Source organism: Asterias rubens, chromosome 18 (genome assembly GCF_902459465.1).
Source record: "Asterias rubens chromosome 18, eAstRub1.3, whole genome shotgun sequence".
NCBI classification, from domain to species: domain Eukaryota; kingdom Metazoa; phylum Echinodermata; class Asteroidea; order Forcipulatida; family Asteriidae; genus Asterias; species Asterias rubens.
In genome coordinates, this window is record NC_047079.1 from 4,583,131 (window position 1) to 4,607,991 (window position 24,861).

The window sequence follows — 24,861 nt, forward strand, 5'->3', positions numbered from 1 at the left end:
ATGAAAATATCTTTCCCCTCTCGCACTCACATTTTTGTTATATAAATAATTGTTTTACCTAGCCCCGTCCCAGTACATAACAAATAAATTCACCCTCGACTTAAGCTCTGTTTTATTTTTAACAAAGGTAACAACTGTTCGTGGTCAAACTTTCAATCAATTAGCCATTACCATAAATATGCAAATTACATTCGCGCACGTGTACATACACTATTGATTGGCCAATGCGGTAGAGTTTTGCACTAGGCAGATGTACATGTGTCAAACCACCATCAGACTCTTTCAAAAAAAAGAGTGATGTTTCCTCATTTTACCCACCAAGTAGAGGTGCACACCTGTGATAAGTAATTGACATAATTAACGTGAAAGGCTCCATCGCATTAAATTTGACACTTTTGTAGTGAAAGATTTTGTCTTCGAAACACTGGCAAGTATAGAATAAGGAAGCATGATTTTTCTATCACAAGTACATGTTATTTATGAGGGTTTGTTATTTTATATATAAATATATATATATATAAAAACAATAACCAAAATAAAAAAAAGAGAGGAAGATATACCTTAAGAAGAGGTTAAGCTCTTCTGTTCAAGCACCAGATGCCATATTTATAATAAAATACATATGTTTGTTTATATAAAAAAAAACGTCCTTAAATTTATAAAGGATTTTGCAAAAAATGCTGTTTTTGTTTTTACTATATACATATTTGAAGCTATAAATAGGCACGCCAAGTTTCTAGACTAAATGAAAAATTTAATTAAAATTTAATTAAAATTACTCAACAGTCCTAACGTATCTTTTATTATGCCGCACTAAATGTTACCTTCAATCTAATACAATATACTTCCTTGGTTTTCAGCCCAAAACTTTACTCTCTCTCACAAAAATACTCTTAAATATTAGTAAAAGCTTTGCGATTGTTTAAGAAATATGCAAATTAGCTATGGGCGGGTCATTCTGGGATGTTTTTGTTTTTATCAATCTTGTATCATACACTGAGATGAAAGTTAAACCGGAAAAAAAATATATATATTTATTAACCATTGGAAGGACTGGTACAACTTTAGTATCAACACTAATAAATTAATGCTATGTTATTTTTTATTTGGTTAGACTCATTCGATGTTACAGAACTAATCTTGTTTCTACTTGGCAAAATCTTGATGGAAGTGTTTTAAAGGCAGTGGACACTATTGGTAATTACTCAAAATAATTGTTAGCATAAAACCTTACTTGGTAACGAGGAATGGGGAGGGGTTGATCGTATAATACATTGTGAGAAACGGCTCCCTCTGAAGTAGTGTAGTTTTCGAGAAAGAAGTAATTTTCAACGATTTTGATTTCGAGACCTCAGATTAAGAATTTGAGGTCTCGTAATCAAGCATCTGAAAGCATACAACTTCTTAAACAGAGAAGCCAGACTCAGGATCCAAAACTGGAACCCAAAACTGAGAACCCAAGACCAAGAACCTTAAGAGGAAACAGAACTGAGAACTCAACTCGAGGTCTCTAAACTGAGCACCTTATCTGAAAACTCAAATTGAGGACTCATCCCAAGCCTCAAAACTTAAGACCCAGACGCAGTCACAAAATGATGACCAATCCAGAATACCAAATTTAAGGTTCCAAAAATCAAAGGCTGGTTTATGCGCAAACTTTGAATACCTCCTCCTCTTGGCATATCTCATGATTTTCTTAGCCCTCTTGTGACAAGAAATAGCCAAGATTTCAACATGCACCAAACCTACACAGTCTACTGCACCTTTAAAGGTATATATTTGTAAAACCAAAAAATATAATAATTTGAAATTCTCGTTTTTTTTTGTTTTTTTTTTCCCCGACCACCGTGAGCAACAAGTTCCATGCAGCACACCAACCTGCAATATGCTTCATGTACCAACACACGAAGAACTGCATTACGCAGTTTCGTATAAATAAAACTTGTCCCACAAGTAGATGTTGGTGTTTAAGGCCTCGCTTCCTATTGCTGTAAAAACTTGCACACTCACTCACATACCTCTGCAAAACATTCCTATCACGGTGATACAATCTGGTTTTTCGAGACGTTTAATTTTGCCGGTAACATGCTGAGAAAGTTAAAAACGAGGACCCATGTCCCCTCGCCTGGCTGATGATGATGAAAAGTGTAATGGACCACCTGTTGTGAGAAAAGGAAAGAAAACATAAATATCATAATTTGCTAATACCCTTACACCGACGTGTATAAAGCACTATATACTTCCTGAGATTTGTAAAAAGAAATCCACAGGCAAATCAATTGGTTGGAAATTGGGATTCGAATCCATGACCATTGCATTGCTAGAGCAGATGTCTTACCACTAGTAAACAATTATTTAACATATATCAAAACAAATTGCCACCAAAAAATCTGGATTTAAAATGCTTATTTGATGAAAAGATGAGTCTTGAGCTGTCGATTGAAGATTGTGCAGAGAATAACATAGACGAAAGCTCTATGAAAATGGGGAAAGGATGTGACAAAGAAAGGGGAGGGATGTGTGAGGTATAAATGTTTACCTTGTTCACAAGTGGGTCCAATCCACTGGTCTATACAATTACAGCTCCCTGTAGTTGGATCGCACGACGCTCCGTTCGTGCAGGAGCAGATGAACTGACAATTCGGTCCGTAACGGCCGTCTAGACATTCTGAAAACAAATTACAAAAAAAAAAAAACTTCAAAATCGGTCAAAGATACAACTGAAACAATATCTCACCCAGCAAAAAAATGTGCCGGTGTATTTTCAATAAACACCTCAACTTTTAAACCCCTTTTACTCAGTTTTTTCTCTCACATCTGTTGGTGTTTCTACTTTAACAACTTTTAAACTAAAGATATAAAAAAAAATAATAGGCTGTTAAAGGCACTGGACATTATTGGTAATTGTCAAAGACCAGCCTTCACAGTTGGTGTATCTCAACACATGCATAAAATAACAAACATGTGAAAATTTGAGCTCAATCGGTCATCGAACTTGCGAGATAATAATGAAAGAAAAAACACCCTTGTCACACGAAGTTGTGTGCGTTTAGATGGTTGATTTGGGACCTCAAGTTCTAATTCTGAGGTCTCGAAATCAAATTCATGGAAAATGACTTCTTTCTCGAAAACTACGTCACTTCAGAGGGAGCCGTTTCTCACAATGTTTTATACCATCAACCTCTCCCCATTACTCGCCACCAAGAAAGGTTTTATGCTAATAAATATTTTTAGTATTTACCAATAGTGTCCACTGCCTTTAAAAAGAAACCTGAACTATGAGCGCAAAAGCATGAAAGTTTGCCAGCGCAAAAGCTTGCGAGCGCCAAGCCTGCTTATTAATTTAGCTTTGGGTTGTAAAAGCCCTACTCTGCAATCCGGGGTGTTCCATATGGTTTCATCTTCATGTTCTTACTAATTTTATTTCAGTTTTTAGAAGGAAGAAAAAAAAAGGGGGAAAAAGGGTTGTGGTCTTAAAGTCACAAGTGGCTACCTTGTTCACAGTGTTGCCCGTTGAATCCTGGTGGGCATTCACATTTTCCTGTCTTGGCATTGCACATGGAGAGGTTAGCACAGTCACACACATCCAAGCAGTTAGCACCGAAGAAGCCCATGGGGCATGTCTGCTTGCACTCTGGCCCTGTCCGGCCAGCTGGACAGCGGCACTGACCGCTGACCGGGTCACACTCTGCGGATGGGTGGCACTCACATTGACGGCTGCAGTAAGACCCGTAGTAGCCTGGATCACAAACTGTGCGGGTTGGAGAGAAAATTAAAAATTGATTTTTGTTTTTCTTTTTTCAAAAGGGAACATATACACACCGTCACCCTGAGGAAGGGTTACGACAATAAAGTTGTTATTTGTAGAATGATTTGCAGCACTGATTATTCCTTTTACTTATTCCTTTAACCTATTTTTAAACATCTGGTCGCAATAATTTTGTTGTACGTACTGTAGGGCCAAAGAATAAACTAGTTGTAAACTCAAGGCTGAACGACATGAACAGCTGTAGTCTTTCAAGAGACAACCGGATTCCACATCGAGTGAACCCGCTCGTTTAATTTTTTAAAAATTATTATTATTCTGGTATGTTTATTTTCTGCATTGGCAACCAAGTTAAAAAAAAAAAAACTTATTCAATTGGTTACGAAATATATTTAATAACTAATTACCACACGTGTACCACAACATTAACAATAAAACATGCACAATTGTTTTTTTGTTTAAAAGGACTATGGAAAAAAAGAGCATATAAAAGAGTTTAAAAAAAACCAAAAAAACCCCAAAAATTTTGCATTCTTCTCTAACACTAACCAATAAGATCATTGGAATGAAAGTTTAAGCGGGTGGGGGGGGGGAAAGAAAAGAGAAGCTGACTGACCATATTCACAGCGTTGACCGTAGAAGCCATCCTCACATTCGCAGCAACCAGTCATGCGGTCACAGCGTCCATCATTCTCGCATGCGCATTGGAGTTGGCAGTTTGGACCATACTGACTGGCTGGGCATTCTGTGAGGGGAGGAACAGGAGGACTTGTTTTAGATGTGGAATTTGCATCGGGATTAAAGAATATTAATATTTTGGTTTTTACCCTCATATCAGACATGCACCTTTCTTATTGCAAAACTTATCACACTTAAATTTTGAATAGTGTTTTTCAGTTTAAAATATGGCACTGTTTAGAAAACAAAGAGGGAATCAGCTGATCATCTGAAAAGTTGCATTCCTGCTTACACTGATTTGTGTTAGCACTGTATACTCGGTACTTTCCAGCGTTCAGTCCAAACAAATCACAGGCAAATTACTTGGTCAGGGTAAAACCAAATTAATAGACTTGTTTTTACTTCATTTCAAATCAAAATTAGGGGAGCATGTCATCATATAAACAATTTATAGAAAACAAAATTCCTGTAACAAACAAACATACAAAGAACTTTTTCAGAAGAAATATCTAACCCATCCAGAGATTGAGTTAAGGGATTTCCTTTCCTAATTTTTTTCCCCACAATCTCCGACTATTAGACAATGACAAAATAACCACATTCACACTCAGTTAACTTCGGACAGAAAAACCTGTCACTTCAATCGCTAATTACCAAATCTACATTTAATCACTAACTACCCGAGGAAGTAGCTAATTGCTTAATACATTTCACTTAATAGTGACATATTTCATTCAATTTTCACAACAAAAGACCCCCCCCCAAAAAAAAAACAAAAAAAAACTAAAAAAAAAAACCTAACAACTAAAAGAATACATACAAACAAAAGAATAAAATGTAAGAGAAACAAATTCAATAAAATAAAACTACAAAATAAATTTGTTAAGAAGAAATATCTAACACTAAGCCTTCCTGAAAACGAGTCAAGACCTTTCCTTTCATGGATTTCATTTTATACACTCTCTGACCAATTGACAAAATAACATTATTCACACTCAGTTAACTCCTGACAGTAAAACCCTGTCACTTCGGTCACCTAATAACCAAATCTACGTTAAATCACTAACTCCCCGAGGTAGTAGCTAATTATTTAATACATTTCACTTATCAATGCACCCCGCTTGTCAATAAACAAAATACCCACGGTGAAAATCAGTACCTTGAACCTAAAATCTCAAAGTTGGTGAGTACTTGCATCAATTTACAATTCAGCTTCCAAAATTACAGTGGGCGATTCACTCTGATTGAAGCAATTATCCGCTAATTTGATTACTCCTGCTCACACGCAAAGCTTGAACGTTGAGGTGTTGTTAGAGTCCGACTATCCGAGACAGGTGTTTTGTTAATCATTAATATTTCCTAATTAAGATCTAATTTGATCTAATTACCAGTAAGACCAGACAAATGATTGATGTTACAAGACCCTTAATTGATCCGAACAAATATAAAGAAGCTGAACTAATTGGTATGTGCGTGCTTACGCAAACATATCAGACTATAAACAAAAGAAAGAGTCTGAAACAAACAGGCAAACAATTTGCACCTGTAGTTGGGAAACGCTAATATTTAATATTTTCATTTCAATTGAAATCCTTCAAACAGGGCCTTCCCTGGTACGCTTTCTCTTTTTGAAGTACAATAAATACTACACACTGGTTTTTTTTGTGTATCTTTATATACACAGAAATTCTCTTGCCAATTTGGCAAATATGAGTTGTATTTCTATTGTGGAAAAATTGTTCCCTTTTTTCTTCTTGTCAACCTTGACACACAGGTACTGAAATTGTTCATAATTTTTCAAATAAATTTGTGTTGATTCCTTTCTTACCTTCTTGACATGTTGGTCCATGCCAGCCGAGACTACATGTGCAGAGTCCAGAGCTGGAGTTGAGTCGGCCGCCGTTATGGCAATCTTTGATCAAGGAGCAGTTGTGACCGTAGTGTCCAGCCTGGCAAACTGTACAACAAGAAACACAAATCTTAAAGACACTGGACACTTTTGGTAATTGTCAAAGACCAGTCTTCTCACTTGGTGTATCTCAACATATGCATGAAATAACAAACCTGTGAAAATTTGTGCTCAATTGGTCGTCGAAGTTGCGAGAGAATAATGAAAGAAGAAACACCCCTGTCACACGAAGTTGTGTGCTTTCAGATGCTTGATTTCGAGACCTCAAAATCTAATTCTGGGGTCTCGAAATCAAAATGTTTATACACTGGTCATTATCAAAGGTTTAAACACCCCGACATGACGCGCTCTTCACCAATAGGAATAGCGAAACTGTCTGAGGTATATTTATGAATATATATTTTGTAAATCAAGGGGTGAATAAATGCTGTAAAATTTTTTAATGATTGATGAACCTGAATCTCATGTGAGGTTGATCCTATAAGGGCACCACATTATGATACCTCGGCAAAACAATAAAGAATCTACTTACTCTTCTCACAGTGCTGCCCAGCGAAGCCGGGTGGACACTGACATTCTCCTGTGACGTGATTACAATCGGCGGAGTTGTCACAGTCGCAAGACTCTGAACAGAACTGACCATAGGTTGACTTGGGGCAAGCTATAAGCGAAAAAAAAAAAAAAAAAAAAAAAAAAAACAAGGAAAACCTCAATGCAAGGTGAAATTGTTAATTTGATATTGATGCCTTAGTTCAAAACAGAGTTGTAGAGCCATATTTCAGGCAAACTAAACGATATCAAAACTGCCTCAATTTAATTACCTCTTCAAAAGATTGATTAATTGTTGTACTTTATGTTGTATCTTGAGAAGAGTAGGCCTGCTATAAAATAAATTTTGAATTTAATTGATGTCACGTTCTTACCTTGGTTACACGTTGGTCCGACCCAACCTGGAAGGCATACGCACGTCCCATCGGTTGAGTTGCATGTAGCGCCATTAAAACATGTGCACACCTGGTTACAGTTGGGTCCAAAATGACCAGGGTGACACTCTGTGACAAGTTAATAAAGGTGAGATGATAATAGCATACTAGAAGGGGTAAATGTCCATAACATAAAACTAAACAATGGAATTCACAGAGCTGAACATAAGTGATTTCAGGTGAATAAGAAATGCAACACTTTATGTTCGGTTGTGAAGACTGTTGGGTCTAAGACGATCATGGTTCATAAAATGACACTGACATTGATATTGACGACAACACTGAAATGACAATGGCAAAAACACTGTCAATGACACCAACACTACACACATACATACATAATCATTTTCTCTAAGGTTATAGCGCCTGGTTGATAAATTTGTGCAGAAGTTTTATCTTGAAACATCAAGAAGTTTGGCTTTTGAGCATCATTCTGTTTAGTGGCAGCAGCTAAACAGCGCCCACAACACTATTAACACCGACAATCACATAAACACTGTGCCAATGACAATGACAATGTCACCAAAACTCCTAACAGTGACACCGACACAAAACTAACACTAACACTGATAATGACAATGACATTGACACAGACAATGACAATGACAATAATTACCTTTCCTGCAGCTCTTTCCGCGGTGGCCAGGTTTACATGAACATTCTCCAGTCTCTGGATTACAGAGAGCATTCTCAACGCAGGTGCACTCCTCAACGCAGTTATCGCCCCACGAGCCTTCAGGACATGCTGAAAGACAAAAAGGAAACCACAAAATCGGTTACTTAAAGAACAAAGTAACTTTCTTTATAATTGTGCCTGAAAAAAAAAAAGGTTTTGTTGCTGTTTTCTCAGCAAGTTGAAATGGTATTCAACTGAAACTTTCACATGTAACTTTTATTGTATCAGTATATACTTGGTGGCAGTGATCTCAACATTTCAACTGGCTTGCTCTAGGAGACCAGATCTTTAGAGACTTTCATCTTTCTTAATATTTGTGCCCCCCCAAAAAAAGCATTTTGTTGACAAAAAGACCAATCGATGACCCCACCTTTAAGTGACTCCTTGCAGGTTTCAAACAAATTAAAAAGAAAGGGAAACTTACGCAAGCTGCACTCATTACCGCTGAAACCTGACGGACATGTGCATTCTCCTGTTATGTGATTACAAGGGTTACCCTCTCCGCATGAACACTCCTCGGCGCATCCTTCACCATAGTAATCAGTAAAACAAGCTGAGATGTGGGGAAATAAAAGAGGGTCATTGAGAGTCAAAGAGTGTCAAATAAAGGCATCTGATGGTAAATTTTGAATTTTGTGGGTGAGCAAATGAGTTAAAACAAACTTGTTTGATCAAATGATCAGATCAACTAACCATTTTTGTCATCAATAAATCTGAAAACGAGGTGACAGCTAGGTAATCTTCAAGAAATATGACAGGTTTCTTCCAAAGTACACTGAAGGTCTTGAAACTTTGCATGGTGAGAGTATAGACGGTGAGGTTTGTGGCGGCACGTGTAAACCTCTTTTGAGTAGTGTTGGTTTAGAGAAGACAACTCCCGGTTCTTGTCAGAACCAACACTACTCAAAAGAGATTTACACGAGCTGCCACAAACCTCACTTAATTAGGTTTCTTACTGAAACAGCTGCAATTTGTTTTGGTTTGTTTCAAGCTCTAAAAGAGCACAGATTTGATACTGTGGGTAAAGCTTACATGGTTGATCACTTTCCTTTATTTCACCCAACATTCAATACAATGATATAAACAGAATCATTGTTCTCTTTCTAGATGCAAGAATTGGGTAATCGTTATAGATAAATTCAAAACTTACGTTTGTCACAGTAGAAACCCCTCCATCCAGCTGTACAAGTGCAGCCTCCCGTCACTCTGTCACAGTCGCCGTTAACACATAGACATGTCTTCATGCAACTCTCTCCCCAGTAGCCATCCATGCACTCTACAAGACGATGAACACGGAACCAAAGAAGAAATGGATATCAATTGGGTATCAATTGTTGGTCGAAGATATATAACACCTGGTTCAGACAGGTGCACCAAAGTCGGCCCAAATAGATTAGGAGCGACTCTGGGTCGAACCAGCAACAATTTTGGTTTCAGACAGGTGAACTTAAAGTAACATTTACATGACAAGATCGCCGACTGAAAAAAAAAATCAAACTGCGTGATTATGCTTTTCCAATGTATGTGTTTTTGTTCCAAGTTAAATTCCTTTCCGTATGACTTATTCATTAACTGAAATATGTTTTTATAACATTGTTACCCTCCCCAGGGTTATTGGGTATGTTCCAAACTATTTAGGTGCTATCACTACCTTCCAGGTTTTATCTATCAGTCCAACACAGCTATTTTTTAAGGAACTTTTTATTTTTTGAGTATTCCCTCTTCTCTTTGAATATCTTACTTGCTTCACAGCTGTCTCCGAACCAGCCACTTGGACAATCACACGTGCCGTCCATTCGATGACAATCAGCTCCGTTTAGACATTGGCAGATCTGATCACAACCGGTACCGTAGAAACCTGGGGCACACTCTGTAGAAATGGAAAAAAAAATATTTAAAAAAATAAAATGGATGCTCTCATTTGACGAATCAATACCTCAAATTGAAGCTTTTTTTTCCCCCACAGATTAATAAAAATAAATGTTCAACCGTGTTTTTCTCAAATTTTTTTCAATTGCACCCCCTGATGTACATCACATCAAACAAAAGCTCAACAATCGCTCTAAACAACAGAATGAGGGCGGTATACATGTGTGTTGCAGTTTTTAAGTTATGACCGTTTATCAAAGTCCAATTTGGTGTGTTTTTGGTGGTAGCTAGCAACCGCCTTGTGCACCAAAGGGTCAAGTTGGATTTGAAACTTTGCATGGTCTGCGCATAATTAGGTCAGGTTTGCTGTAGCACCATGTTTGAATTTCTTTTGTGTGTGTTGGTTCTGAAAATATCACCTTCTTTTCAGAGCCACCACACTACTCAAAACAGATTCACACACTGCCTTGTGACATGCTGCTGGTGTGTATTCCCAGATAAAGTAGCTAGAAACTTTGTTTAAACCTTTTTATAAAGGTTTTTGTAACTTTTGTACTATTTACTCTATTGCCCTCTAATATGCGATTGTTTTATTTTTACATTTACTTATATTTTACCATTCTTAAGTGACCCTTTCAGCTACTGCTGCTGGTCATTTTGTTTGTATATAATACTCATAAATAAATGAATAAAATGTAAAACTCAGAAGTGACTCCATTCTGTGAACAATGTTGATAGCAATAAAGTAGGTTAAAGGTTAAACTCACCAAACTGACAGGCGTGGCCAACGTACCCTGCAGGGCAGTCACATTCTCCAGTCACTGAGTTGCACTGTGCTCCGTTGCGGCATATACAATGCTGCGCACAGTTCACACCAAAGAATCCTGCTGCACAAACTGTGAAACAAAATCAAAAATTAATAGTAATAACAATAGTTTAATAAATGTTTAATTCGCATCGAGACAAAGAATACTCCTTTTGGTTTTACCCTACCAATAACAATAAGAATAACTTGACTCATATAGCGCCAAATTACCAAAGGATACAAGGCGCTTATGAGGAGAAAAGAAAGAGCAAAATTGATGGTCACAACAAGCTACAGATAAGAGAACAGGTGAATCTTGAAGACCTTTTTTTTTTAAGGTTAGAACTAAAGAACTGGATGTGTAGTTTGGGATCATTGCCCATCTAAGGGATTGCTGTAGTTCTTCTTAATTCACAGGCTGCGTAAATTATGTCCTTAATCATATAAACTGAATTTGTCGTCCCCCCCCCCCCCCAAGAACACCGCTACAGTCCTAAATTTAAAGGACGTTTGTTTTTCTACAATGGCATTTTTTGACCTACCATCATCGCAGCGAATTCCTCTCCATCCATTGGCGCAGATACAACGTCCGGTCACATGATCACAAATTGCGTCATTCTCGCAGTCACAGGCGTAGATGCAATCCTTTCCCCACTCTCCCGGAGAGCACTCTAAGAAAATTCAAAAAGAGAATCCATTGAAAAGAAAATCTGTATAAAAAACAACAACTTCAGTTAAAGTTTAACTGGTGGGCTAAGTATCATAAAGCTGTTGCTAAGCAAACTAAGTAGCTAAGCAAACTAAGTGGCTAAGCAAACTAAGTGGCTAAGCAAACTAAGTGGCTAAGCAAACTAAGTGGCTAAGCAAACTAAGTGGCTAAGCAAACTAAGTGGCTAAGCAAACTAAGTGGCTAAGCAAACTAAGTGGCTAAGCAAACTAAGTGGCTAAGCAAACTAAGTGGCTAAGCAAACTAAGTGGCTAAGCAAACTAAGTGGCTAAGCAAACTAAGTGGCTAAGCAAACTAAGTGGCTAAGCAAACTAAGTGGCTAAGCAAACTAAGTGGCTAAGCAAAGTAAGTGGCTAAGCAAACTAAGTGGCCTAGCAAACTAAGTGGCTAAGCAAACTAAGTGGCTAAGCAAAACCTAAATGGGCACTCTTTCTATTCAAGAGGCAACTTTTGTTGACTCCACTCTTCTTTACCATTTTCAAAATTCAAAATGACAAAACACCTAACAAAGCCACTGTAAAAAGCATTGTTTGGTTTTGGTGTATACAGCAGCAAAGATTCATGGTGCTTAGAAAAAAGTAGGAATATTTTATCAAGTACAGGCTGACCAACATGTACACAAGAAGTAGGCTCTAACAGACTTTTCAAGCCTTATTTTTAACAGTTTTACTAACTTTTCTGAGGGGCAAAACAGAAAAACGTAAGAAGAATATAATGCGTGATACAGACAAATTTACCCAAACCTATAGGTGCCATAGTGTTGTGTCCACTAAGCTATATGAAGTGCCACATTAAGCCATAAAGGAAGATTAAGTGCATACTTAATCAGGTTTATGGAACACGGGAACCATGCGTGCATCCCTTACAGTTTGTTTACAAACAGTAATACAAAGTGTAGCGTGTTTGTTTTTACAACGCGATCCCTGAGTAGACAGGGTCATGTTAAGTAGACAGGGTCACGGTGTGGCTTGTGTTCATTGGGTCCAGCGGACCGCCCCACTACGTCATCGCCTCTGATTGGAGGAAAGCTCCCTACATAGCAACAGCATTGGCTGTGCGCAAAACTCTGTCTTTCTGCGCCATTGCAACGAAACACGAACACGACAGTCAGGCTGCGTGTTGCTTTCCATCACCCACCTCCACCCCATTTTCTACCGCCTGTTTTTTTCTCTTTGTTTTTCTCCATCTCTATGGGTTTGAGATGTCCGTCTGATTTTTGTCGGGCGTGTTTTCCCCCTCAAAAACAGTAGATTTAATTATATAAGTAATTCAGTGTAGCGAATTGTTAATTGAGGTTTATAATTTTTGTAATTGTTATGAAATAGGTTTATTTCATATTCATAGTGTTTTTTGGAGAGCAAGGGTCACACCAAAGTTTACATTTAAATGATTCAGTGATATGCTTTTACTGGTTGCTAACATTATGGACAAAACATTTGGAAGTTTTCCGTTTAAGAATTAATGTTACAATGGTAAATTAATTAATATTAAATAAAAATATAAACAAATAAATAAACAGGGCTCCTAAACCCAGAAGAACAACGGTGTTTCATTTTTGTGTTTTGGTTCCGTAGGGCCATAAATACAAAATAAGAAAAAGATTAGACGACAACGCATTCAATCTCTTACACTGTTCCAAAAGTGTTCATTGTTATATTCAAGATTTTGTTTCTAGTTATATTGAAGAACTTTCCAGTTCAATGTTCCATTTGTTGCCCTCATTTAATATGCGCTATTTGTTAATCTCCCTATTGCAAATATTGTAAATCATTGTTAGTTTGTTTCTTGTTCTAGTAAAACAGTATTTTTGTGGGGGTTTTTGTGCGAGAAATGAAATGAAACAAATTTGAAGAAAAACAGTGTTTGGAGATGAGAAAGGACTTTCTTGATGTACCTTCTTCACAGAGGTCACCGGTGTAGCCGGGTTTACAATTACATTCTCCAGTTGCTGGATCACAGCGAGCTCCATTGCTGCACACACAGATGTTCTGACAATCATAACCATAAAAACCATCCGGACAAGCTGGGGGGGTAGGTGGAAATGAAAAAAAAAAAAATCATGAACAACCATAATTCTGCCGTAAAAAAAAAAAAAAAACCTTCTTAAAAAAATAAATAAATTCTGTTTCTTTAAAAAGAAAACACCAATATTTTTTGGGCAAATTCATTCAATGAAATCTTGAGTTATTAAATACATTCTTTTTTTGAAGCTGGCTGCAGTTGGATAGTGTTGAATAACCCCCTTGCATTTGACGTCACGCTCTTAAAAAAGCGCCCTCACTGAGGCCAAAACGCGCCCTCACTGAGGCCAAAACGCGCCCTCACTGAGGCAAAACAAGCGCCATCACTGAGGCCAAAAAGTACCCTCACTGAGGCCAAATGAGGCAAATCATCAGGCAATAGCTGCTTTGTCTGCAAAATGAGCTTGTGACCTCAGCGTCACTGCAACATTTCCATTTATGCAAGGTGTCACTATCTTTTTAAGGACAAACAAGAAAAGACTTGTTTAAGAAGGAGAAACTTACATTTGTCACAGATAGCGCCCCTCCATCCCGGGGCACACATGCAAGCTCCACTTATATGGTCACAGCTGGCATTGTGCATGCACACACAGGCATTGTCACAATTCTCACCATAGACACCCTTTGGACACACTGCAGGAAAAGATAAACAAGAAAATAGTACAGTTGTTCTTGAAAAGAAAAAAAATTAATTACAAATGTTGATTTTGAGTCTGATAAAAAAAAAGTAAAAACCATTCTATTAAGCATTATTAATGAAAGTATAATTCCCATGAACACAAATGAGATCAATATTTTGTTCAGTCTCAAAGTGCTAAATCAAATAAACTGAGTCAGGAAGAATTTTTTTCGCACTTATAGTCTGGGCCAGTAAATAGTTTGAGCAACAAGAGGGCATGGCCTTGTGGAGTTTTCCTCCGAATTTGAGACCTGGCTATCGGGTGGAGTCATTTCTCTTCATCATAAACATACAAAGCAACACCGATGTTTAGATTGGCTACAGGTGTCCGTCGCCAAAGAGGGCGTGGCTTTTGGGCGTAGTCACTTACCGTCATCACAGTTGGAGCCAGACCAGCCAGGCGTACAGATACAGTCACCAGTTACGGGGTCACACCCGGCATTGTTTTCACACTCGCATCGGGATTGGCACTCCTGACCAAAAAGTCCAGCACCGCATTCTACATAAAAAAATTTAAAAAATGTTTGAATCTTCTGTTGTGATTTTTTTATTTCAGGGATGTTCTAAATTCCGAAGGGGCAGGGTAAATTTCTGAGGAACTTTTTTAAACAATCAGTCATTATTATTAACCATTTTGTTTTTTCAACATTGAAACAAAAATTTTTTTTAATAAAAATCCTAAATGATTTATCTTTCAAAGAGCTTCAATACTTCAGATAAAGTATAACACAATTGCTCATTAATGTTAAACGCTTGTTTTCAATATTGAAAAAAACACCACCAATGATTTATTAAACCTCCACAATGGAAACACCCTTTTTTATGAATAGAGCATCCCCTAAGCCATACCATCACTGCATGTTGGACCCCTCCATCCTGGTGAACAGGTGCACATCCCAGTCTCAGCATTACAAGCCCCTCCATTTTGGCATTGACATCTGTGTCTGCACATCAGACCATAGTGACCTCTGGGACATCCTGATACAGTGCAAGAAAAATAGAAGAAATACAGTTACCAATAAAACCATCGGCTTAGTGCCTTAAAGGGAAGGTACACGTTTGGTAATTACTCAATACAAATATGAACTTAAAAACTGACTTGGAACGAGCATTGGAGAGCTGTTGATAGTATAAAACATCGTGAGAAACCGCTCCCTCTGAGGTGGCATAGATTTTGAAAAAGAGGTAATTTCTCACCCGGAATCCGTGTCATTGTGACCAGAAATTTGGTTAAAAGCTGGATTTTGACTCAGATTCTGGGTCACATTGACACGGATTCCGGGTCAAACTGACCCAGAAATGGGTCTGGCCCCCTGGGATTCAAATCCGGGTCAATTCTGACCTCAATCGCTATCTCTGTTATGCAACCCTCCCAAACTTACTTGAGTTACAGTCGGCTCCGAAGAAACCAAGCGGGCACAGACACTCTCCATTGGTCTTATCACACGACTGGCTGAATAACGGACATGTGCAGTTCTCCTGACACTCCAACCCCCAGGTACCGTCAGGGCATTCTATCATACCACAACAAAGAAAAAAATATAGTTAAGTAACAAGGAAAAAGCCAACATAAGTGTTGATTGCTGATTGGAGTCAGGGGTCGAAACAGAGTTTGGAGGGCTAAGTGAAAAATCAGCAGGGAACTGGGTGCAAACACTGGCTAATCACATGGTATGGTAGTTGGTAACCTATTTCTGCTTAGCAAGATTTTCCTGCACGAATTGTTGTTGTTGTGCTACTTATGAAAGTACGTTCCAAAGGGATGGGGATGACAAAGTACCTGAAGGCACGATAAAGTATATTTGTTGTCAAACTTACTTTCTTGCCCAATGGGATTGCTTTCTGTTTGAAACCAAAGACCGATTCAACCATTTGGTACACTTGACCAGATTTTGGCAGATCATAAAGACCCTTGCCCTGGCCAGCGCCAGGAGGTACTGCTAGACTGCAGAAGATTTCATGGATACTCGTGACACAGTATCCCATTAACAGCAAGGCTGAGTAAAATATCAGGCTTGATATGATACTGTATGGAGGCAATGAAGGTGATTGCCTTCATGCTCTCTGGTCATTGCCTTGGATCCCTTGAAATGCTCAAATAGAAATTTACAAATTCCTCACAGGGTGCTTATCCTTTCAAGGAGAAAAAGCCTAAGTGCCTTTGCCCTTTCAAAAAAGTAGCATACAGGCTTGAAATGTCATGGAGAAATTTGCCTGACTTATCCCCCCCACGACAAGAAAAAGAAACCACTCTGAATTCCAGCCGAGCCTGGAATTTCTCACCCTTAGGAATGAGAAAGTCTTCTGATTGATAACATTGAATCACAGTTTTGAATGTTTAAGGATGTTACATCGGAAAGGCTGACTGTACTCATCAGGAAAACACTATCGTTCTCACAGAATAGGGTCGTTCATCTTTACACTAGCTGCCGCTACGTTTAAGAAGGTAAAACTGGCTTGCATTATGGTGGAGAAAACAAATTCTTGACAAAAAAATGAGTCCGAAGGGACGTTTATTGCATGACTTTGCAGCAAGTTTTAGGGGGTGATTTTCACTATTGCAGATTTTCTTGGCATAACACCTGTTCAAGAAAGTTTGCAGTATGAGTTTACAGAAAAAGATTGGTCGCAAGTTGGTCTTCAAATCTTAGTCTTCAAAATCCTACCCCTCTTTTAGACAATGACAATGGCAGTGGCCATGTCAATCACAACAACGAAAATGGCCACGACAATGACAATAGTCACAATAATGACAATGGCCATGACAATGGTCGCAATACTGACTACCACCATTGACAATGACAATGTCACAATAATAACAACGGCCATGACAATGAGCATGACAAGAACCATGACAATGATCTTCATTAAAGGGACAAAAGTTTCCCACTCCATTTAACTGTAAAAAAAAAAATACCTTGTTTGTCAACAAATTAAAGGTTTGTTTGTAAACATGTGATTGTTATTATTCCTTCTACCAATGCTAAACAATTTTAGTCGTCTATCATGCACTACTGACACCAATACCTACGTGTACACCACTACATCTATATTAAAATAGAGGGGGGGGGGGTAAAATGGGGGTGGAGGAAGAGTAGTTAGTTTTGATCCAATCTGGACATTAGTCAGAGGCTAGAAAGAAAACTACAAACAGAAGACAGACACATCAACACAAAAGATACAAGTCTCAAAAACTTCTCAAGCTACGAAGATTTGAAAGTATTTGAATTCTTTGCCATTATTGTTATTATATAATGATATCTCGGTTCTCACTAAGTGCTTTGCAATTTAATAATCAGCAACACTTTTAGGTTTCTTAATTTCAAAATTTACATCATTGGTAATATTTGTCCTAAACCTAAAGGTGTTATATTTTCAGGCATGATATTTAACCCTTGGAGGAAAAAATAGTGTGAGTACAAGGGGCGCATTGGTATGACATGGGAAATATGAGAAACGTTTTTAGGCTAAATAAATAGAAATTTTTGATATTTCAGGGCAAAAAAAATCAGATATCAGATTCAAGAAGGGAGAATATCGTTTCTGATTTGAAAACTTCTTAGAGGGTAGAAACTGGATTTGTCATAATTTAAAGAAACGAGTTGAGTTTTCCTCTAGTAAGGGCCACTTCTACGAGAATTTTTTTAATTTGTGTTGGAACTTTGTCGAGGGCACCACAGCAAAAGCACAGGGCACCAACACATTTTCTGTGGGTTAGAGGCCTGCAATAGAAGCAAGCTTATATAGCTACACTGCACTTGATCCGTCAGCCTGAAACATTTTGTTCTTGTCTTTTTCTTTAAAACTGCTTATTCATGTGAAATGCGTACAGGAACTTCCTTATCATCTGAAGCTTTCAATCTAAATATCCCTCATTCACTAATTAGATTTAGTTGACATTCAAGTTTTAAAGGGTATGGATACTTTTTGTAGGACACAAAACACAAAGTCCGCAGTTTTACATTAAACTTACACGGTTTGAAGATAATGATAGTAGAAAGCTTACCTTAAAATGTTACCAGCGGAGGTGCTGTAGTTTATGAGAAATGAGTAAAACAGTGTCACCAAAATTATTCTAGCACAAACATCGTGTTTACCAGTACTGGTAAATAGGTTGCACATGCTAAAATAATGTTCATCTCCCAGGAAAGAAATTATTTTGGTGAGATTGTTTCACTCATTTCTCAGACACCACCTTAGCAAGTATTATATAACACCCAAGCAGATCCTTGCCATTTGATTGGAGGATTGTCCGTCACGTGATAGCAAATAAAAGTACCATTGCACGCTGAGTCACTCACCGTGCTTTTCGTTCCATCCGAAAAATACCATTGCACGCTGCCAGCGTGCAATGGTACTTTTCGGATGGAACGAAAAAGCTGAGTAAAAACATCACTGCGTGCGCGTTGTCTTCGGTAACGCAGCAAGGCATATTAGTAAATTACTAGCATTCGTCTTCTACAATTAAAAATTGGAGGCCTACGCTTTGTTTGTTTTGAAAGTTCAATCGAAATGACAAAGATCTACTTGGATGTTATATAAAACAAATAATGAATGTTTTTCATTCGTGCAATGGTGCGAATATGTTCATTCGTTGAAAGCTGGAATGTTCCATTCAACTCGGCTCCGCCTCGTTGAATAGAACATTCCATCTTTCAACTCATGAACATATTTGCACCATTGCACTCATAAACATTCATTATGTGTATAATATTTTAAGGGAAGCTTTCTATCATCTTCAAACTGTGTAAGTTTAATGTAAATCTGTGGATGTTGTGTTTTGTGTCAGACAAGAAGTACCCAAACCCTTTATTGAGGTTAAAAAAGACCTTTGGCCGAATTCCAGGATATCTTCCTCTTATTTTTAGACTCTTTATTTTTTGGAGTTTCCCTGGAATAAAGGGAGGGTAGACTTTTGGTAATTACTCAACAAATTAATTCCCATAAAATGTACTTGGAAAAAAGGACTGGAGAGCTGTTTGTACTATAAAATACAGTTTAAAAACGCTACACTTTAAAGTTGTACAGGTAATTTGTCCTCCCCCAAAAAATTCAATCCGAGGAGAGCACACAATTCTATGAAACGAAAAGGGTGTTTTTCCTTCCATTATTCTCTTGCATCTTTTGATAACCAATGGAGCCCAAATTTTCTCAGGTTTCGTTATTTCATGCACATGGATAATAGTCCAGTACAATAACCAGAAGTCACTCTGCCTTTAATGCATAGTTTCTTCATCATAGGAACTTGGAAAAACGTGGGTAAGAAAAAATTCATCGCAAATAAACTGAATTATTCTCAACTTATAATATTTTCCTTCTTATAATTTTTTTTTCTTCTTCAAATTATGCCGATTACTTTACCATGTCTTTTGGTTATAAACTAAAACCTATTAATTTACATTATAAAGGGTCCAGGCTCTGTATAAGCCAAGGCTTTTTCCTGGTGCCCTCCTCTTATCACTCGTTGTTCTTATTTCTTGTATGTTTCATGATTATTTATTGTGATATTTGGAAATAAAAAAACAAACAAACAAACAAACAAACAAATGTTCCATTCATTGGAATGTATGTGACAATGAGAAGGCTATGACCTTTGAACTTGATGTGTTAATGACTCAACAGCGACACCTGTTTCTGATACTTCATAATTGACATCAGGGTTTCCTTGTCAAAAGAGAGAAAGAGTGGGGGGGGGTTCACAGTACCACTTTGAACTCTGGAGGAATCTGGGTGGCATGGGCAATCAATCAAAACCCTGTAGTGTACATGTATGAGTAAAATCAGGATTAAATGCGGTTTATACTGTTGATAATTGTCAAAGACCAGTATTTCTCACTTGGTGTATTCCCGCTTATGCATAAAATAATAAACCTGCAGAAATTTGGGCTCAATTGGTCATTAAAGTTGCAAGACGTTAAGAGATAAAGAAAACTAGCTGCATAAAATCGTTGTGCTTTTGAATGCCCGAGAATTCAAATTGTGGTAGTTTGCAAAGAACAGTGTCTTCAATTGTTGCATCCCAATCGTATACAAAAAATTACAAACCTATGAAAAACAAATTGGGGAAAAAAAAAATAAAAATGTCTCAGCAAGTAAGATATTGCTTTCTTTTATAGTCGGAAGTTTATCTCTTTGTCCAGAAAATGAGATGTATCTCCGTGTCTCTCTAAGTCTACATGGTTAATAAATCAAATGTGTTAGAGGAAAGATTTAGTATTGCTAAAAGCTACATGCTACCGTTAGACATCCACAGCTATAACATAAAATACATGCATGCACGGCCAAGATGACATTATGGAATCAAGCTCGGGTTTTGATGATGTCATATCTCATAATGATCGTCCTTAAGCCTTTTTTTTTAAGTCACAAAAAAAATGTCATTTTATCGGTGAATGTGTTTCCAAAGCGAAACTTCAAAAGGAAACAAATTAATTTTTTTGTGAGAAAAAATTGAATCAAAGCATAAAACTTTTTTGTTTTTTGATTTTTTTGATTTTTTTTTATATAAAAAGATGCATTATTAAATCAATAATTATTTTTGTTGGTTACAAAATTACAAAAATTCGTAGAGTTGAGGCAAGGCAGCCATAAAGTTCACAGGGTTTTCCACACACACCCAAAAAGGAAACATTTTGTGTTTTTTCCCCTTTATTTTGCTGCCTTGGAATTGTTGTGTTTGTTTAAAATCAAACGGTGTTACTGTTAAAGGAACATTACAGAATATGGTTTTTGCTAACAAAACAGTTGTTGGCAGTGTAAGCACTTCATGTAATCCACCATGTACATAAACTGACAAACCTGTAGAAGTTTGAGATCGATCGGCCATCTGGGTCACGAGAGAATAGTGAAAAACCGATTACAAATTTTGCATTGCATCGATGCCAAAACAAAAATGAATAAAACGCTCACTGAGCGATAAACTCCAAACGCGAAGTTGGATTATTTATTTCTCATCAAATATGACATTTCATACAGAAATATTTCAAGGGATGTTTTCAACTATCATCGTCATTAGACCGTGTAAGTTTTATGTAAATCTGTGATCTTCACGATGTTTGTTTCTTACAAATTCTGTAACGTTCCTTTAAGAGGGGGTTTGGATGATTCCAAAATACCATATTGGACTCGGCATAACAAGCACAGCATAGTCATTCTCACCCTCGGCACAATCCACGCCTGTCCAGCCAGCCGAACAGAAACATGCACCTGTAATCTTATTGCAGTTGTTGCCTCCGCAACGACAGTCAAATTTACAGTTGACTCCGTAACGCCCGTAATCGCACACTATGTGTGCAGATACACAAAGTGGATTACCGGGCAGCAGTGTGAAGGAAATCAAGAAATAAATGATACATGAAATAGCGGCAGAGAGTATGAAATCAACTCAAAATTATAAACAGATGATAGTAGGGGGCCTTTCTAAAACCTTGGCTTGGGCTCTGACTCAGGCTCAGGCTGCGTTATGCAGTGGAAACGTAGCTCAGCCAATAACCTGCATTTTTTGAGCAGCGAGTATTGCAAGCGGTGGTTTGAATATCAGCAGACAGAGCCTGGAGCTTAAAGACAGTGGACACTATTGGTAATTGTCAAAGACCAGCCTTTTCACTTGGTGTATTTCAACATATGCATAAAATAACAAACCTGTAAAAATTTGAGCTCATTTGGTCGTTGAATTTGCGAGATAATAATGAAAGAAAAAAACACCCTTGTCACATGAAGTTGTGTGCTTTCAGATGCTTGATTTCGGGACCTCAAATTCTAAATTTGAGGTCATGAAATCAAATTTGTGGAAAATTACTTCTTTCTCGAAAACTACGTCGCTTCAGAGGGAGCCGTTTCTCAGAATGTTTAATACCATCAACCTCTCCCCATTACTCGTCAGGTTTCATGCTAATAATTCTTATAAGTAATTACCAATAGTGTCCACTGCCTTTAAGCCAGAGTCCTAACCTAGGTTTGAGAAAGGCCCATGGTTGATGACTTCTGTTTCATGCTTCAGAAAATTGTGTACAAGATTTGTGACCGATCTTTAAAAATGAGTCAGCAATTTGAGTTTGTACTTCTCATTAGAGACAGCTCAGTTCAGAAAAATCTTTAACCTCTCCAAAAATTGTAATCTTAAACTGTGACTGTTAATTTTATATGGTTAATAAAAAAAAAAGTATTGTTAAAAACATGATGATCATTCTGAAGATAAGGTCACAATTCTTACATGCATGTTATAATAATACAACTTTTAAAAATATAGCTCAATTTAACTTATCATAGATCAATTATTAAGAACAAATCGCCAGAAAAACAAAAAACCAAAAAAAAAAATGAAATAAATCTCCCTGCCAAACTGGTGACAAAGAATTGATTGTTTATAATCGCCAGGACAAAACAAAATTGTCCCCAAATTAACTACTAACAATTGATGAACTTTCTATGATTTTAATAAGTCACACAAGTTTCACATTTTATGCTAGAAAATTAAGGCACAAATGTCTCAGGACAAAGATAAAAAGACAAAAAATCTGGGCCCAATTTCATGGCTCTGCTGTCTGTAAGCAAAGAATTGGCACTTGTAGAAGTTTGTGATTTAGTCAAGCGTATTTCACGCGTAAGCAGGGAATTTTGGCTCACGTTACTAGACATTCTCTGCTTACACAAAAATGTGGCGCTTGCCGACCAAGCGGAGAATGGTGATCTTAAGCGCAGGATTTGGTGGTAAGCACAGCCATAAAAATTGGGCATCAAGATGGAATCCCGGCTTTCATTTGACTCATTCACTGTCTCAGTCATTATAAAAACCACTTGACTGACGATGAAAACACCCAGGACCTTCAAACAAGACAACTACCATTTTTGTAAACTGCGCTAAGGTGTTCTGAGTCATCTGAGAATGATCTTAGAAATGTCTGGGGTGTCAGGGGCAGCAATGGTATTCTGGCTGGTAAACTTTTTTTTGCTAAGCAAAAGTTTGTTGTGCTAAGCAAGTTTTAGTGCTTACAGGCTTTATGAAATTGGGCCCAGAAGGTCTCGATCAGTCTCTAGTTTAAACAAAATTCACAACGGATTCAAAAATAGTTCTCTTGTATATAATGATTTCGTTTTCGCTTTTTGGCAATCCCAAAACTTCCTTTTGTGCTCATTATCTTTCTTACACGTATTTGCATATTTTTAAAGCCTGAATCAATCAAATATATAAACAAGAATCAGAATTGTATTTTCTTGACTTACGTTGTTCGCAAGCCTCTCCGTAGTAACCTGCAGGACATTCACGGGTACAGTCACCTGTGATCTTACTGCAGGATGACACATCGGGACATTGACAGACGTGACGGCACTGCTCGCCCCACAGGCCTGACGGGCACTCTGCAATAAGTGACAAATTACATCATGACGATAATGAGTTCGAGGAGGAGCAATGACAAACCTGGTGACAAACTGTTTTTTTTTTAAACTTATTTTCAAAGCCAGTTGGGTTTATTGAAAGTGACAACTGACTTTAACGTTAATTGTGACGGAGTGGGGAGGGCAATACTCTAGGGTACCGTTTGACGAACAATGTGTCACAAGAGGTCGCTACAGTTTTAATGCGAAACTACACAAATATTGACACTTTGTCACTTGTCATCCTCATGACTATTCGGATGATGACAAAAAGTTGACAAAACAAAACATTTTCAAATGCTACACATATATGCACAGTTTTTGTCATTGATCGCTGCAAGGTTAAAACCAAACGTATTACTCTTTATCCCCGATGTAATTATTAAATCTAGTAAATATTTGCAGTGGGAGACTTTTGGATGTTCTTTTTTACAGTTCTCGCCAGAAGTGCGCATGCTCAGACCTAAATGTGCAATACTGAGCATGTGCGGGCATGCTCAGAGCCCAAAAAAGTATTACTTTGTCTGCTGCCGCCAGCGTCTCAAAAGTTTCCCATTATCATAAAAGTTTGAGAGAAGGGATCGAAGGCAAATCGCTACATCACCTTAGACTGGTTCCATGCATCACCTGATCTCACTTACCATTCTCACATCGTACTCCCTCATAACCCGCCTTACAGGCACAAGACCCAGTTAGCGCATCGCATCCCGATGAGTAATGTATACTGCAGTCGCATCGCTCTGTACATCCTGTCCCAAAGAAGAACTCCGGACATTCTACAAGGTAGAAGAAAAAAAATGCTAAAACTGAAATCAACTATCTTTTGAATTGTGGTTTCTAATGTAGTCACTTCAGATGACGTGAACTTAAAGGCACCAGATACTATTGGTAATTACTCAAAATAATTGTTGGCATAAAAACTTACTTGTTATAACGAGCAATAGAGAGCTGTTGGTATAGTATAAAACATTGTGAGAAACGGCTCCCTCTGAAGTAATGTAGTTTTTTGAGAAAGAAGTAATTTATCCTTCAAATATTAAAGACTTTCTGGAGCCCTTACATCTGAAAGCACACAAACTTGTGCAACAAGGATATTTTTCCCTTCATTATTCTCTTGCAACTTTTACGCACTACCATAACACAGCCCTAAGGCTAAGTAGGAAACAACTTACTGTGATTGCACTGTGATCCAAATGAGCCCGGGCATAAGCACAATCCGAAACGTCTGTCGCAGGGAACACTGCTAGGGCAGTTGCAGTAACGGTCACATTCATTGCCGTACATTCCCACTGGACAACCTGTACGATAGATTCAGAAACAAAATTCACAAAATTTTCAAAAAAATGGGCAAGATTGAAGAAAAAAATGAGAAA

General features: G+C 37.6%; 1 protein-coding gene across 2 annotated transcripts in view; it reads right to left on the reverse strand.

Annotated features, from left to right (window-relative positions):
* Positions 1-1,826: 1,826 nt before the first annotated feature.
* The window catches only part of LOC117302373 (multiple epidermal growth factor-like domains protein 6), a 59,832-nt gene continuing 36,797 nt past the window's right edge, over positions 1,827-24,861 (reverse strand). The window contains exons 13-34 of one of the 2 annotated variants that reach the window (XM_033786297.1): positions 24,661-24,786; positions 24,130-24,264; positions 23,336-23,470; positions 21,272-21,397; positions 15,496-15,627; positions 14,963-15,091; positions 14,484-14,612; positions 13,939-14,067; positions 13,308-13,436; positions 11,229-11,357; positions 10,649-10,777; positions 9,754-9,882; positions 9,163-9,288; positions 8,437-8,565; positions 7,953-8,081; positions 7,277-7,405; positions 6,886-7,014; positions 6,273-6,401; positions 4,383-4,511; positions 3,494-3,751; positions 2,540-2,668; positions 1,827-2,159 (exon numbers count right to left, since the gene is read on the reverse strand). In XM_033786297.1, coding sequence (XP_033642188.1) covers positions 2,098-2,159; positions 2,540-2,668; positions 3,494-3,751; positions 4,383-4,511; positions 6,273-6,401; positions 6,886-7,014; positions 7,277-7,405; positions 7,953-8,081; positions 8,437-8,565; positions 9,163-9,288; positions 9,754-9,882; positions 10,649-10,777; positions 11,229-11,357; positions 13,308-13,436; positions 13,939-14,067; positions 14,484-14,612; positions 14,963-15,091; positions 15,496-15,627; positions 21,272-21,397; positions 23,336-23,470; positions 24,130-24,264; positions 24,661-24,786 — 2,906 coding nt within the window. In that variant the 3' untranslated portion in view covers positions 1,827-2,097. The remainder of the gene's footprint in view (positions 2,160-2,539; positions 2,669-3,493; positions 3,752-4,382; positions 4,512-6,272; positions 6,402-6,885; positions 7,015-7,276; positions 7,406-7,952; positions 8,082-8,436; positions 8,566-9,162; positions 9,289-9,753; positions 9,883-10,648; positions 10,778-11,228; positions 11,358-13,307; positions 13,437-13,938; positions 14,068-14,483; positions 14,613-14,962; positions 15,092-15,495; positions 15,628-21,271; positions 21,398-23,335; positions 23,471-24,129; positions 24,265-24,660; positions 24,787-24,861) is intronic. The other variant, XM_033786299.1, reaches the window with a different exon arrangement.